General features: G+C 40.3%; 2 protein-coding genes across 3 annotated transcripts; one reads left to right on the forward strand and one right to left on the reverse strand.

Moving 5' to 3' along the window:
* Positions 1 to 576: 576 nt before the first annotated feature.
* On the reverse strand, positions 577 to 1490 carry LOC308324076 (guanine nucleotide-binding protein G(I)/G(S)/G(O) subunit gamma-12-like; the record flags this gene model as incomplete). Its single annotated transcript, XM_080775992.1, has 2 exons — positions 577 to 702; positions 1398 to 1490. 2 exons carry the CDS (start codon positions 1488 to 1490, stop codon positions 577 to 579), a joined length of 219 nt encoding a protein of 72 aa, XP_080632118.1.
* Positions 1491 to 3203: 1713 nt separating this feature from the next.
* dhps (deoxyhypusine synthase) lies at positions 3204 to 12763 on the forward strand. Of its 2 annotated transcripts, XM_080775987.1 has the most exons (10): positions 3204 to 3329; positions 4367 to 4568; positions 4964 to 5128; positions 5901 to 6022; positions 6263 to 6359; positions 6469 to 6555; positions 7950 to 8055; positions 9536 to 9639; positions 10247 to 10372; positions 11222 to 12763. In XM_080775987.1, the coding sequence occupies exons 2-10, from the start codon at positions 4374 to 4376 to the stop codon at positions 11315 to 11317; spliced, it is 1098 nt and encodes a 365-aa protein (XP_080632113.1). In that variant the 5' UTR covers positions 3204 to 3329; positions 4367 to 4373; the 3' UTR covers positions 11318 to 12763. The 2 variants fall into 2 exon arrangements, with proteins under 2 accessions (XP_080632113.1, XP_080632114.1); XM_080775988.1 differs by lacking the exons at positions 3204 to 3329; positions 4367 to 4568 and adding an exon at positions 4773 to 4864 and having other exon boundaries at positions 11222 to 12756.
* The last annotated feature ends 2521 nt before the right edge of the window (positions 12764 to 15284 follow it).

Consider the following 15284-nt stretch of genomic DNA (forward strand, 5'->3'; position numbering starts at 1 on the left):
TGTTTTCGGAAAAGCAATTTCTCCAGAACTTGTTATATTCTTTTTTAGCAGAGGGCTGTGTGTGTTTATGAGACTACAGGTTGATGTGTTAAGTCTCTGATTTCAGTTGAGTGAAACATCAACAAAAAATATAAGTGGTCAGAATTCAGAACCGTATTGGCAATCCCAGAGAATTCAGCATTTTAACATGATCATACCTAGGAAATTCCATTCCATAGTTTCCTCTCTGTGTTGTTCCTGTCTTCAGCAGACATCTACGGTCCCCTGGCAACATGTTAACTTAAACAAAGGCTATCAATTATGTAAAACAATTATCAAAACAAAACATATCTTAACAACCATAAAAACATGTACTGTTTCAGTAAGGGAAATCTTCTGGGGAACATGAAGGTACAGCGCCAGTATGTTTTTCAAGATAATGTGTTTAGGTCTAAAGTGTTGGACAGCCATTCTTGCCAATTCATGGGCTCCATCACTACCAAATGCATGCAGTAATAAACCCTAATTCTGATGTTATTGCAAAAAGGTTACGGCCCATTTCCCAGCCAGCAGTTTTGTTCTGTGCATAAATGAATCCTAGAGCAATACACACGTCTTTTTGTCTTTGAATGGATTGGCGTTGGCGGCGATGCCAGTGAGGAGCGGATCACTGCGTCTGTGGTTCTGGCAATACTGGACCAGCTCTGCTACTGCCAGGGAGACCTGCAGGCACACACAGATAGGTTGGCCCCGCAGGAAATATTCAAAATATAATTTAAAAACGCATTCAAAGAATGCAAACTTTTATACGTGTATTGGATGCGTTTTGCTGTTAAAATAAATCACAAAGCACATGTATTGTGGTTGGGCTTATTTCCATCTATAATGACGTACATGCCCTAACTAAGGTTCAAAGTGGTTTAGAAATGAAAAGCAACCCCATATCCACAATTTGTCTATTTTACCTTTATGGAGTTATAAGTGAAGTAAAATACAGCTGGGAATGTCCAAACATTTTCGTAATGTTAGAAAACTTTGAGTGGAACCCCCACCCCTTTTACAAGAAAACACAAATTTAGCAATTATGTTTTTACAATATGGGCTGGTTTACAAACATACAAAACAGTATTTATATGGTGAACACTATTTGTTTATTTTGTTGAAGATCCTGATATATTTATTGAAATTGTTGAATAACTACCTCATTCTTCTGCATAATGAATTATGTAATTTCAATTAAAGAACACAATAATTTATTCCTACCTTCGTTTTAATCATTCTAAGCCTATTCTGATTTTCTTTACATGCAGTTATGCTCATAATATTGCTTTCAGATTGTCTTGTCTTACACAGTCAAATGTTTACCCTCTGAGTTACAGTGAAGTGATGATTAATGAAATGAATAAATGCATGCATACCTTCATTCTCTCCATGGTAGCCTCCACACGTAGTTGCTCCACCACTCTCCGTGCCTGCACCACACTGTTGCTACTGCACACTTTTCCTGACATGGCTTCTTGTGTATGAGCAGGCAGCAACAATCAGTAGACCAACTTTAAAAGTGAGAGGAGGATGGAGACATTAGTACTGAAAAATTATCGGCCAGCACTGCAGGAGCCAGCTTCTACCCCAAATAAACAAACAAAATCACTTATTCACAATTTTCACAATTTTGTTTTACTTCTACTCGTAATTCTATCTTTTCTAAATCTCAATGGTCTTCCAGTAGCAGACAGCAGTCTTTCCTTTGTGACCTGTGTACTCTAGGCTACTCCTCTTTATGCCCTTGGTTGGGTCATTCTGTGTGCAGACTAGAGGCCATTTGAAAGGCTCTGTGATGTGTGGAATACATAAAGGTCACAGCTAGAACACAGTGCAGGAAAGGCCACATAACATCACTTCATAGCTTCCATTGATGATGAAAGATCATGGAGTTAGTATGGGGGCCACTTTCATGGCAGAAAAAAGGAGCCGGCTATGCAAAAATAGGCAATCTACAAGCTCATAATACGTATTTTGATCCTCTGCATAGTTTACATGTTTAGAAGTATAAAAGTACAAAGATTTACAAGACAAGTACAAGACAATACTCTATGTACAGTAGGTTACACTAGTGTTTATCAAAGTAGGTGTGTGCATGAGCCCCAGGGGTCCTTGAGGAGATCCCAGGTGCTCCAAAGATTTAATTGTTTCACTTATTGATTGACATTGATTTCAACGATAAAAAAAAGATGAAAATCGTGAAAAACGACATACTATACTATAGTAGGCCTTTGACGTTCTTCATGGTTTTCAACGATAAAATATAACCAATACATGCGTGTGTGGCAGCCAATCAGGACTAGGTCCCGACTAGGAGCCAAGTCATTCAATTTGACTAATTCATATGTCAGGTTTCACCGTGACCTGACAAAAAAAAGATCATGAAAATCATGGTTTGATTATTTTAATTTTTTTGTCAAACAGGTTATAAATTGTTATAATTTGTATAATATAGTATACATTTTTTATGAAAAACAAAAAAGAAGAGAAAAAGAAAACCCTCAATCCCTCCCATATACTGCTCAGTGACACCGCTAGACCTAGAATGCCTGTGATCATTTAATTATACTTCGTAAATTTTGTATGTTAAAATTCTACCACAAATAAAGGAGGGTGTACTATGGCTCTGTATGTGAAATACTGTACATACTGTATGTAACAACAAGAGCCGTTCTAGGGCTATGACACTGCATGCTATAGAATAAAATAATAAGATGAGGAAATACTCATGGAAAACAATACAGTCAACCACATCAGTGGCAGGCAGCCCATTAGGTGTTTCTATGATAGTTTATTTTATGAAAATCAGGAAAAACGACATAGGCCTACTATATAGTATGTCATGTACTGTATTATAGTATTTTTTCTTATCATAAAACCATGGTTTGGTGAATTATGATTTGAAAGGAAAACCAGGAAAAGCGACATACCGGTAGCCTTTCTATTATGGCTCTGGCCTAGGCTGTGTCGTTTTGTTTTTGATGACATAGGCCTACCGTACTTTATTAGTAAAAAGCATGTAAAGAATAAAAAGATGAAAACCATGTAAAACGTCATATGGTTTTCTTATTTTTTTAATATTTCATTTTATCTTTATTTTATATTTTTTATTTATTTCTTTTTAGTTACGTAACGAAACGCAAATCTAAGCCGCCCACAATTTGTCCCTTTACGCTTTCCGTAGTGTACATGCAGGCTCCACCAGGCTCATGTGTTGTTTGCTGCTGTCTACAATGAAAATGCTCCACAACACATTCTACACTAACTGACACCTTCCTCTCCTAAACCGCCACGCTCTTCAAAAATAGGTACGTTAACCAACTCTAAATGAATAGGTTGTGTGTCTTTCTGGACAGTAAAACAAGCCGATACGTACAGAGCGGCTAACATAACTAGCATGACATAATTGTCAGAGAAACGTTTCTGTGATTGATTTGATCCTTAGCCAATCAGAGGTCCTACGGCTTTTCAGAGCAATCCGCCGTCCAATGAACTGTTCACAGAGAAAATGCGAGGTGGGCCTAGCTCATAATGTTATGCCTTTGACTTGGTTTTGTGATCATTATTATTGATCAAGATCATTAACGTTGAACTCTCGCTTGTTTGATAACGTTCCTCACTGAAAATTCACAATAAAACCTAGCCTTTACAAATGGCAGTTATGGCACCTGCCTCCCAGCCCAGGGTATTCGGTCTAAAACCGTGCACCTTCTTTACATCCTTGACTTCAAAGCTACCTCCAATCTGTAACAAAAACTGTAACAAGGAGATAACATGCTCCCAGTCTGGGAGCATACTATCACCTTGTTCTGGTATGGGAGTCAATTGAGTCCAAGAACAAGTTAAGGCTCTGTCCAGCATTGGGGACCGATACAATTTGAATACGATTTCGATTAGTCATCATAATCTTAAATACAGTATAAAGTTTTTGATTGAAGTATTCATGAACAGTTTGCAGAATTACAGTACATTTCAAGCACAACTCAATACAAAAACTGTTAACTGAGTGGACGACCCAATAAACCACTTGTTTACACGAGGGTCCACCTTGTTCAATTCATCATAACATTTAGAGACGTACAAATATACACTTCTATTATAGCCAAAAACAGGAAATCATCATAGAGGGGGTAATAAGGGAAAAACATTTACAGTGAGGGGGATTCAGATTCTGGGTTGCACATGGTTTGTTGAACTCCCTCTGGTGTTCTGGGTGTGGACTTCTACGCCAGTTGAGTTCTATGTAAGGAAAAGGCGCCTATAGATGACTGTATCTCTCTTTGATTAACTTGTGATCCAAGTCTTTGCTAACACTTGCCATTGCTGTCCTGTGTTTTGTTTGTAGAGAAGACATGGCAGATCAAGCTCCGTCGGTGGCCACGGAGGCGGTCCTTAAACAGAGCGAGGACCTACCCGAGGACGTGCCCAAGATCCGGGGCTATGACTTCAACCAGGGGGTGGACTACCGCGCTCTGCTCAGGTCCTACCTCACTACAGGCTTCCAGGCCAGTAACATGGGCCTGGCCATCGAACAGATCAACAAAATGGTGAGAGGAACGTGCAAGTGTCAGATCAAGGATGGGAGATCTGTATTTGAGCTGCTGATGTCTAAAACACATTGATCATCTGTGTATGGCCTGTATACATTTCCCCCATTCTTCCTCTTCCTTTATAGATCCCAGCTGTCAGATATATGTATTTTTTGTATTTGGCTTTCCCTTAAAATGAATGTAATCCAAAAGTCAGTGAGAGAATGTGATGTGATAGTCGGGTCAATGCATCGAGAGAAATCGCCCCCTGAGGCCGTTTACAATTTCCAGTTGATTTCGGCACTAAGATACCGGTAATGACATGCATTCTGATTTAGTGTATCTTTTACATGTGATGTGAATATGAGTCATGTTTCATATGCTTTATAATCTTTGCCATGCAACACATACAGATAGAGAAACGTCTGGAGCCGGTGGAAACGGGAGAAGGAAGTGAGTGGAAAGACTCCAACCCGTCCCAGCGCCACACAGGCTGTACCATCTTCCTTGGTTACACCTCCAACCTCATCAGCTCTGGAGTCAGGGAAAGCATTCGCTACCTAGCGGAGCACAACATGGTACAACCCACAAATCAGTCGACACGTTTCATATATTTTTGCCTATAATATTCACATTGGGAAATTAATAACAGATATGGCAGATAGGCCCATTACATTTTGTAAGCAATGTCTGCAACAAACGCAATTGGCGTTCCTCTTGTCCTTGTACTTAAAGTTGTGTAGTCTAAAATGTGTAACGTGGGGTTGCTAGTAATAGTGTATATGATATACTGATTGATTGATGGATTATTTTATTTCACAGTATGTAGAATGGGTACATTTCAACATTTTCAAAAAAATAAGTTGAATGAGAAATGACCAGTGAACTTGTGAAAAACGTGTAAACAAATGGTGACAGGCTTTTAAAATAGTCTGACAGAACTAATTTGTGGCTACAGGCCATCTACACAGGAATGCTCAGAATGTCTAAAGACACACATTCCTCCATGGTGTCTAATTATAAATACACAGCTCCATTGTCATATTGGATTTGTTTCCCTTGTGTTGATTTGCAGTTCATAACCTCAGACGGGGTTTGGAAGCCTATCAACATTTTGGTATGCATGCAGATAGCTTGTGTAGAGTTAATAATGGAGACCGGCATAATGACATACTGTGAGTTAGTAATGTTATGTTTAATTATTAAATATGACAACATGGACATCACAATCACAGATGCATTGTATAAAGCACGAGTGCTAGTTTTCAACTGGAGGCTTTTCTAAAATATATGTCGTGACATTGACTGCACACTCGTCATTATGTTGGCATGGTTTTCTGATCTCTTTAGGTGGATGTGATTGTGACCACAGCTGGAGGCATAGAGGAGGATTTGATCAAGTGTCTGGCTGACACTTACCTTGGAGACTTTAGCCTGGCTGGCAAGGACCTGCGCCAGAGAGGCATCAACAGGTTGGCTACCCATTATTGGCATTATAGTGAATAATAGTGGTGAGCCACTTGTCCATTATGGAAAGAAATGTCAATATGCTGAAAAAATAAATGAATAAAAACACATGCACGCACACAGTCTAGAGACAGACATTTCAAACATTGGCATTTGGTCAATTTCTTTCCAATCGTATCGGCCATATTCCTTGTTACTGTTAACAACCACACCACGTTTTCACTTCTTTCTCGCTGTGTCCACAGGATAGGTAATCTTCTGGTCCCCAATACCAATTACTGTAAGTTTGAGGACTGGCTCATGCCGATTTTGGACCATATGGTACTAGAACAGAAAACTGAGGTGTGTGTAAGTTTCTCTACTTGAATTTTGTTTGTCTTTGCCATTATGATGTGTTAAGTCTCTCTCTCTCTCTCTCTCTCTCTCTCTCTCTCTCTCTTTGTTCGCCCAGGGTACCCATTGGACCCCGTCCAAGATGATCCACCGGTTGGGCAAGGAGATAAACAACCCTGCCTCTGTCTACTACTGGGCCTACAAGGTGAGCCCTGGCATATGTTTGGTTGGGGAAACCTTATTCATACGGAGGGTGTCGTGCTCCGGAAATAGCCGAGCGACACATTGTGGGCTTATAGATAAACTATTTTCAAAACGATTATTATTATTATTATTATTATTATTTTTATCCCACGATTTTGTAACTCATTTTTCACCCCTGTGTCAATTATCTAATGTGATCCTGGGCTCTACACACCCTCCACCAACCTAGTCCCCATATATGAGGGACATGGGGAGAGCAACGGACTTGAACTCATGCTTCCTTCATGCCTGAGTGTCCAAGTTGCTCCTTTACACCTGACAGGGGGGAGTTTCCCTGGTTGGACGTAGCACGTGGAAGGAACACGTTATTCCAACCAGTTCCTTTCCCCTCCATCAGGTGCCCCGGCTGGCCAGGGGGAGGCAGTTTAGTGACCAGGATTACTGCATGTTTTTTGTGAGGGTACCTACCCTAGGGGACACGGGGAGAACATACAAACTCCACAAAAAAAACACAAAAAAAAAACGATCGATTAATTGGCCGATTATTTAAACGATTATGGAATTTATTTAGCACTGTATAAATTAGATTGTATGTTCTAACTAACAAAAAAGACATTAAATAATAGTAATACAACAGTATGACAATAATAAAAAAAAAACTACAGCAATTAGTTGCCGATTCGATTACGATTACTAAATTAGTTAGAAACTAATTGAATAATCGATAAATCGCCTTAATTATAGGAAGAATGGACAGCCTGAAGGTGGAAGGTGGAAGCAGTGCATCCATGCATTGCTTTAATCCTCCTTGTAACAGTGAGAGTAGGGAGTGTACAGTCTATATACACATTACACACCAGATTGAGGCGCAAGGTTTCACCTTGCATTCCTTTTATGAAAAAATAAACCTTTTTGTCCTGGATAGAAATGAATTAATCTGCACCAGTAATTGAGTTGGCTGGTGTGGTAGCTGAACAAGATAGAATGTTGACCACATAATTGCAATGTCCATTCAGGCTGGAGACCTTTCTCAATTTTACACCCCGGTGTGAATAAAATACAATAAAACCTATAAATAAAACGTCATGGACAAGTAAGGAATGCTGAAGCCTAATACATTTTGATAAACCCATTAAAACTGGGAAAGTGTGTAATTTTAGATTTTTTTGTTGGCTATAAAAAATAAGAGATACTGTATATAAGCTCAAACCGTGCACTTTGTGCATTTTTGAAAAATGGTAATGTCAGAACTACTGATTTAGAAGGCATTTGTAAAATCGGTCTTAATGGGTTATGTCACTCATCCAGTGAGTGTATACTAATATTGTTGTGTGCACTGAAGGCTGTCAGTGCTTTTTGGTGGTGTTAACCTGTGTGACGTGGCCTCTCTTTCAGAATGACATCCCGGTGTTCAGCCCTGCCCTGACAGATGGCTCTCTGGGGGACATGATCTACTTCCACTCCTACAGAAACCCTGGCTTGGTGTTGGACATAGTGGAAGGTAAAATACACCACACCATTGCCAAGTGCCAACCACAGTTGTCTCTGATTGGTTAGTGTTTAGGGCTGACCATCATACAGTAGTTCACTGATTGTCAACATGTGTGTCTTAAAAAAAAAGAATGTCCAGGAATTATGGATTCCTGGGCATAAATAAGTTTGGTGGGTCCCCAGATGACAGTGAAGTGACAATTTAAGGACTTTAAAGGCCTTTTTAATACCTCAAAAACAAAGGAAATAAAAATACCATTACTGCATCAAAAGTAATCAACAAACTATTATGAAAACTGGTCAAACATTGGCCAAATTGTCAAATAATAGGAGAAGGAGACAAATAATGTGAAAATACAATGCAAAGGGTTGTGAGCTTGTAAATATGCAAGTTGAATGCCTCCTACATTCCAAGTGCTTATCAGGGTGGGGGGTCCCCAGTTCAAATATGATATTTGGAGGCACAGCCTGAAATGGTTGAGAACCACTGCAGTAGTTGATTAGTCTATTATTTGTTTGATTTGTCGTGTATGTCTTTCTCATGAGAACATACTTTCACGGCTGTGTGTGTCAAGTGATGTAAAAACAGTGATTGAGGGCTGTGGTTTCACTGGTTTGTGAAATTTGCTGGTGCAGAAGCAAACGCAGTTGGTTTGTTCGTGACCATACTGGTGTCGATACACACAATATTATAAACACAAGATATTACCATTGTTATTGATTAAACATAATGCCATGGTTAATAAGACAAGCATGTTGTAAAGGAATATTTTTGACTAGACCTAAATCAGAGCTTTAAAATGCATTCAAACATAATGATAACAACATGGACAAGACCACACAATAATATTCCCTGTGTTGGTGTTACCTTTCTCAGGCTAGATTCAAGTCTCTGCCGGTCTGTGTTCATATCTTACTAAAAGGAATGGAATCCAGTGTCCTCCTTGAAAATTAAACAAACCACGATATGCTTTGGAAAATGATCGGTTGTAATGTCAGCTTGTCAAGTATACTGTGAGTCATAGTCAATGGACTAAACATGCCAGACCACTGGTATGAGACTTTAACCCCTTAAACCCTATATTGTACTCGCGGGGTCACCCAGGGCTCTGCGTTTGGCCCACTTTTCTTCCCTCTACACCAAATCTCCTCTGTAGACATAGCCGATCTACAAGCTCACAACATCAGCACCAACATCAGCACCAGAATAGCGACGCTAAGGTTCCAGTGGTTTTAAGTACTGTGTATCTTTTTTCTACTCATCTTAGTCATCTGATATTTAATATGATCTGCTCTTATGTTGATGTGTCTCAATGAGAACCGTGATGATTAATGAATTGACATTTTTGTCTTTTTATAGGGTTCGTTTTGTTGGCTGATGAAACATTTGCTAACATCGGCTAACTACTAAAACAGAAGTTTAATCAACGCAATTGTGGATTGTCGATTAACCAGTTTGATGCTTTTGTCCATGTTGTGTCGTGTTTCAGATATCCGTAAATTAAACAGCACAGCTGTTTTTGCCAAACGGACAGGGATGATCATCCTGGGAGGAGGGCTGGTCAAACACCACATATCCAATGCCAATCTGATGGTAACCAGCTCTGATATGTTCCATTTCAGTTTAGTTTTAGTAGAGTTCTTATTTAGTTTCAGTCTTGGCTTTAGAGTCTTGATGTATATAATAGAAGCTGATGAAGGCGGAATGAAATAATGCCTGACATCAGATATGATAGTAAAAAAAACTAAAACAAAGATGATTTACATGCAATTCTTAGTTTTTTTGTAGTAGTTTTATTTAGTTTTGCATTGTTTATTTTATTGTATTTTTTGTAAAATCCCGAAAACATTTTTTCAACATTTGTTTTAAACTCTAGACGGGCCTGCCCCAAAGTTATTTATGCAGCCGTGCCCGCCAGCCGGCGAAAACTAGAGTAAGTCCCGGCCCTACCAAACCCAAGACACTCAAGACCCCCGCTGCCACCCTTAGATCTCCATATACGGAGCTGACCTGTTCCGACATTCCATATGTTGATCTGACCTCATCAAACCCTGTTTGATGAGGTCATGCTCCATGCTGTTTATGGCCAGTGCACGAAGGGCAAGGTCGCTTCTCGCCCTCAGGCGTCTTACTGGTTTAGTCTTGGTTGATTTAACTATAATTACCCTACTCCTCACACTCCATCTGTGTCTCCTTCCAGAGAAATGGAGCCGACTATTCAGTGTTTGTTAACACAGGTCAGGAATTTGATGGCTCGGACTCTGGGGCCAGACCTGATGAGGCCGTGTCCTGGGGCAAAATCAGAATGGATGCTAAGCCTGTTAAGGTACGTTTACTAACAGTAGTGTCAGCCATGGCCAGTGGTAATACCCATATGGTATTTTATGTCATTGTGAGGAAAGCTTTTTGTACAAAATAGCCGATCGACAAGCTCACAACACAACTCAACACGCCCAGCTGACATTTATAAACTGAAAAGTCAATAAAACAACAGTTTAATGAAACTAACGACGAAAACTAGGAATTTTAACCGAAAACCCTGACTTTTGACGTGTTGCGTTGTGAGCTTGTCGATCTCTTATTTTAAGCGAATGTTGGGCTTAATTAAGCTTATGTTCCATCCGTTGCAAGCGTCAGACATACATAATGTCGCTGTCGGGCAGAAACATTGTCCAAAACCGCTACTTTTCAGGAAATATAAAAAAGAACCTATGTTTGCTGTCGGGCAGAAACCTCTTATCTCCATAACTAACTTGTAACTTTTTAAAGATTCATATATAATAAATGAACACCCTACTTGATCACAATACAGCGTCACACACAGGTACACAGAAGTAGCAGATCCACAAGCTTGAAACACGGCGCAAATCAACATGTTTTGAGCTGGTAGATCTGCTACTTTACTTACTATTTTAGAAATTGAATCCTGAAAAGTAACAGTTTTGGACATAATGAGGTTTCCACCTGACAGACGGCTATGTTCCAGTGTAGTTATTATTCAGTCAGAAGCTCTTGTTAATACTTTTCTTTGGTTAAAGATTAAAAAAACACAGACACACCACTTTCAAGCTCACATGTCCCTATTTTGTCATGATACGCAGAAACGTCATAATGTTTAAAAAGCAGCAGAAATGGCATCCTGTAACATATAATGTTCCTTATGCTCTCTACCCAGGTTTATGCAGATGCTACTATTGTCTTCCCCCTCCTTGTGGCTGAGACGTTCGCTCTCCATGCTGACAAGTTTACGGCTAACAAGAAAACGGATTAAAGGGAACCCTTATTTTAGCAACTCCAAGGAACTTTTTTCCCCCACCCACCCCTTTTTGTGTTATTTAAAGAAGTTTGTCATTCTCCCAACTCTTTGTTCGGGCCATGCGATGTAAATATTAGCACTGTAATGCTAAACAAGAATGCCTTATGCAATGGACGATGCTGGTAAGTTATAATGTGACATTTACCTAATTTCAAAATGTATGTACTGTAACTTGTTTCAACTTCTGTTCTGATGATTGAAATATAGCTACGGAATACATAACTTTATATCTCTAAAGTTGTTCTATAAACTACAAGTGTTGCTACAGGTTTGATCTAGGGGGATTGAATTAGCCTGATAGCATGCTGTGTAGCATGTACCAAAGACATTACAGAATGTTATTGATTTGTGGTATAGGCGAGTATGTGGCACTAGTGTATATGCTGGTGGGAGTGCGTGTGAGAGATGCTTGGATTACAAAACTGCAATATTTTATTTATTTCAAGTTTGAATCCAAATTTACTGTTGACAGAAATCCCTGATGACTTCACAGCAGCTAAACAAGATCCAAGAGTGCTATATTTGTCATTTGTTTTCCATCGGCAAGCAGCTTTGGAAAAAAGACTAAATGATGTTTCTCCTAGTTACCAGCATATTGCTGATAACTAAGAACGGGGATGTGATCGCATTATTCACATTGTTCACTTTTTTACCCTCCACTACATTGTTTTTTTTATTTTTCACCAAATTCTCTGATCTACAAGCTCACAGCGTGTCATGTTGTGAGCTTGTAGAACTCCTGTTTTCACTTTTTAGTATTTTTTTTAGAATTCTTAATCATTATTCAGACAAAAGTTTGAAATAGTTGTGTTATTTATTTCAGTCAGTCAGTCACATCATCACCCAGCCCTATATTACAATATCATGCACTGCAGTGGTTCTCAAAGGGGTCCGGGTGACCTCCAGTGGGTCTGCAGCTAAATTATTAATTATTGCACTGAAAATGGACCTTTACAGGTCTGTAACAGATGGATCCAAATGGACCTTTACAGGTCTGTAACAGATGGATCCAAATGGACCTTTACAGGTCTGTAACAGATGGATCCAAATGGACCTTTACAGGTCTGTAACAGATGGATCCAAATGGACCTTTACAGGTCTGTAACAGATGGAACCAAATGGACCCTTACAGTTCTGTAACAGATGGAACCAAATGGACCCTTACAGGTCTGTAACTCAGAGAGTGTATGAGAGCGTGTTATGGGGTTCTATATGGCCCAGTGCATACCAAACTGGGAGTCACTGAAATGAAAAGGTTTGAGAACCACTGTACTGCGTACGGTACATGATTTTTTTCACAGTTGCAAATCTACAACAGTTCATGTGATACCAATGTATCAATCAATCGAGAATCAATAAAGATGGTTATATTTGTCACTCACTCAAACAGTGAATTGTTGGCGCGCGTGTCCTTTTCAGACTTTTCAAAGCAGAGGAAAAACAACGTAAGATAACTATCAATATTTTTTATTTATTAAGACACTTTATGCAAGAGTTGCCTTCCTTTTGCATGGTACATACAGTGGCAGAAAGCAGTCCCATAATGTTTTTATTCAGAACTAGTTTGAGCGTGGACATGTGTAGTGACCACTGTTGTCCTACAGATGGAGCTATTGTCATGCTGGAACCATGGGCTGGAGCATCATTCATGACCTGAAAGGAACCGCAGCCATCCAGATAGAAACGCCTGGTCTGTGGATGAAAGTGATCATTATGAATGTTCTTTTTGCGTTGGTTAGGTAGACCTGAGCCCTGCCAGGAAAATGCACATCACACTAATGGCACTGCAAGAACCCGCTTTCCATAATGGTCTTGTAAGCCTCATTTACTGTGGTATTTTCTTTATTTTGGCGGTTACCTGTAGTTTAGATACGTTTTCTTTATATATTATATATTATATATATTTCAAATGGATGTGTTCCAAGTTCTAACATTATTATTCTAAATATGTTTTTATTTGGGGGGGGGGGGGGGGGAACAATCTGTTCAAATGATCAGTTAGCTTAATTGCAACGCCACGTGCAAGTATCTGTAGATCGGCTGATTTGTTGAAACAGTTTTAAATTATTAAATCGGGCATGAAGACGCTAATTCAGTTGTTTGCCTTTTGTTCTTATTTACAGCGAAAAGGAAAGACTGCTTTTTGTACAAATTAAATCTAGCAGTGGCACTGTGAAAAAAAGAATCCTGACTCTGGGAATTTAACTGTAATCATCTTGCCTTTCCAAAACTCTCACATACACTGTAGGTGTGGTGACTGGTGGTGATGAACTTGTTTTGGCACTGCATCTGGCAGTAACAAAGTGTGCGTGTGCGCGGGTGTGTGTGTGTGTGTGTGTGTGTGTGTGCGCGCACACACGAGTAATTGTGTGGAATGTTCCTCCACGGCCAAAAGCCATTTCAGGTGACGAGCCCACCAATCACCTCACTTGTTGTTTGGGAAGTCCCGCCCCTGGAGCTGGTTTCCCCTGCGGACCGCGGGGCCAGTGAGGACATCAGAAGACATGCTGCACGTGAGGACTGCTCCGCTGCCAAGACCCGCAGTAAGCTCCCACCCACCAGACCCAAGAGTGCATATCATTCATGTGGGGAGGAATTCTCACATACATTCCCCCTTTTCCCAAAATAGCAGATCTACAAGCTCGGCAAATACGTCACCGAGCTTGTAGATCGTCTATTTTTGGTGTGCAGTGAACGATAAGTCAGGCTTTAAAGCCGCAATCCGTTACTTTTGACGTCCCGCCCTGGATTTGAACCCGGTTCTCCTCCACATGAAAGAGCAGATTTCTACTACGCTAGGGTTCATGTGGTTTTAAAATACGTTCCGGATTGCTGCTTTAAGATTCCACCCACCAAACACACAAGAGAGCATCATGTCGGGAGGAATTCATAAATTCCCGTTTCCACCGCCAGTGGAATCAGGCGGACCAATCTAGCGCACACTGTAACAGCGATAATGACATTTCCCATAGCAATAGAGCACTGTCCTGTTGTGGGAGCGGATATTTCCTGAGGCTAATCATAGTTCCCATATATCCCTCACTTCCAGAACACGTCACAATCCAATTATATTTGCAACCGCAGGAATGGAAATGTGGGTATTATACTGACTGTGTTGTGTACGTTGAAACCTTGGTGATGTGGGGAACTTTTATTATTTGTTGTTTTTTTACATCTTTCTTTTTTGTGTATGTGGGAATGATGGCCTTTTCTTTTCTGGACGCTGAGTTGCAGTATTGGAATAGAACTTTCCAATATGGTCAACTTTCCCAAAATGCACGCTTGTTTTCATGCAGTACATGCAAGCAAAGATTAGCATTCAGACTGAGACACACACGCACACCACACCACACACACAATCTGTTAAACGCTGTAGAAAATGACCCAAATGTAAGGGTTTGCTTTCGGTCATCTCAGAGTTAAATCAGCACTGAGGTCCGAGGATTTCACTGCACACATGCACACACGCACACAGCCCCTGTGTGTGTGTGTGTGTGTGTGTGTGTGTTCAGGGCTTAACGGTTAACAGAAGACAGAGTGATGTATGGTTTTTCCATCATGCAGTTCATTGAAGCTTATGTTTGTTCATTGCTTTATTGAAGGATGACAGGAAGACGAAGAGGCATAGAACATTCAGATAGCGTTTATGTTTGTCTGTGCGTGTGTGTACAGTTGTACACGCATGCATGCGCATGTGTTGTGTTGTGGCGTGGTGCTGTGCCGTGTGTGTGAGCTGCAGTCACGCTATGATAACGTTGCATGGCGTGTGCTGCACAGAGCAGACAGTGTTGGCGCGGAACAATCGGTACAGTGTGTGACGTCCTGGGCCGGGCCGGGCCACAGTAGTCATAATGGTAATTATGAGCGCTTCCCTTCCAGCCAGATTGGCAGCGCCCCACTGTGAGAACCAGAATGGAGAGCA

This window comes from Protomyctophum bolini, assembly GCF_963924005.1.
Source record: "Protomyctophum bolini genome assembly, chromosome: 11".
In the NCBI taxonomy this organism is placed as follows: Eukaryota; Metazoa; Chordata; class Actinopteri; order Myctophiformes; family Myctophidae; genus Protomyctophum; species Protomyctophum bolini.

What these genes read in the sequence shown, in the direction of transcription:
- dhps (XM_080775987.1), top strand. Translation starts at nt 4,374, where the DNA reads ATGGCAGATCAAGCTCCGTCGGTGGCCACGGAGGCGGTCCTTAAACAG. An exon ending in TACTAGAACAGAAAACTGAG is followed by an intron (nt 6,360 to 6,468) that starts GTGTGTGTAAGT and finishes TTGTTCGCCCAG; the next exon opens with GGTACCCATTGGACCCCGTC. An exon ending in GGTGTTGGACATAGTGGAAG is followed by an intron (nt 8,056 to 9,535) that starts GTAAAATACACC and finishes GTCGTGTTTCAG; the next exon opens with ATATCCGTAAATTAAACAGC.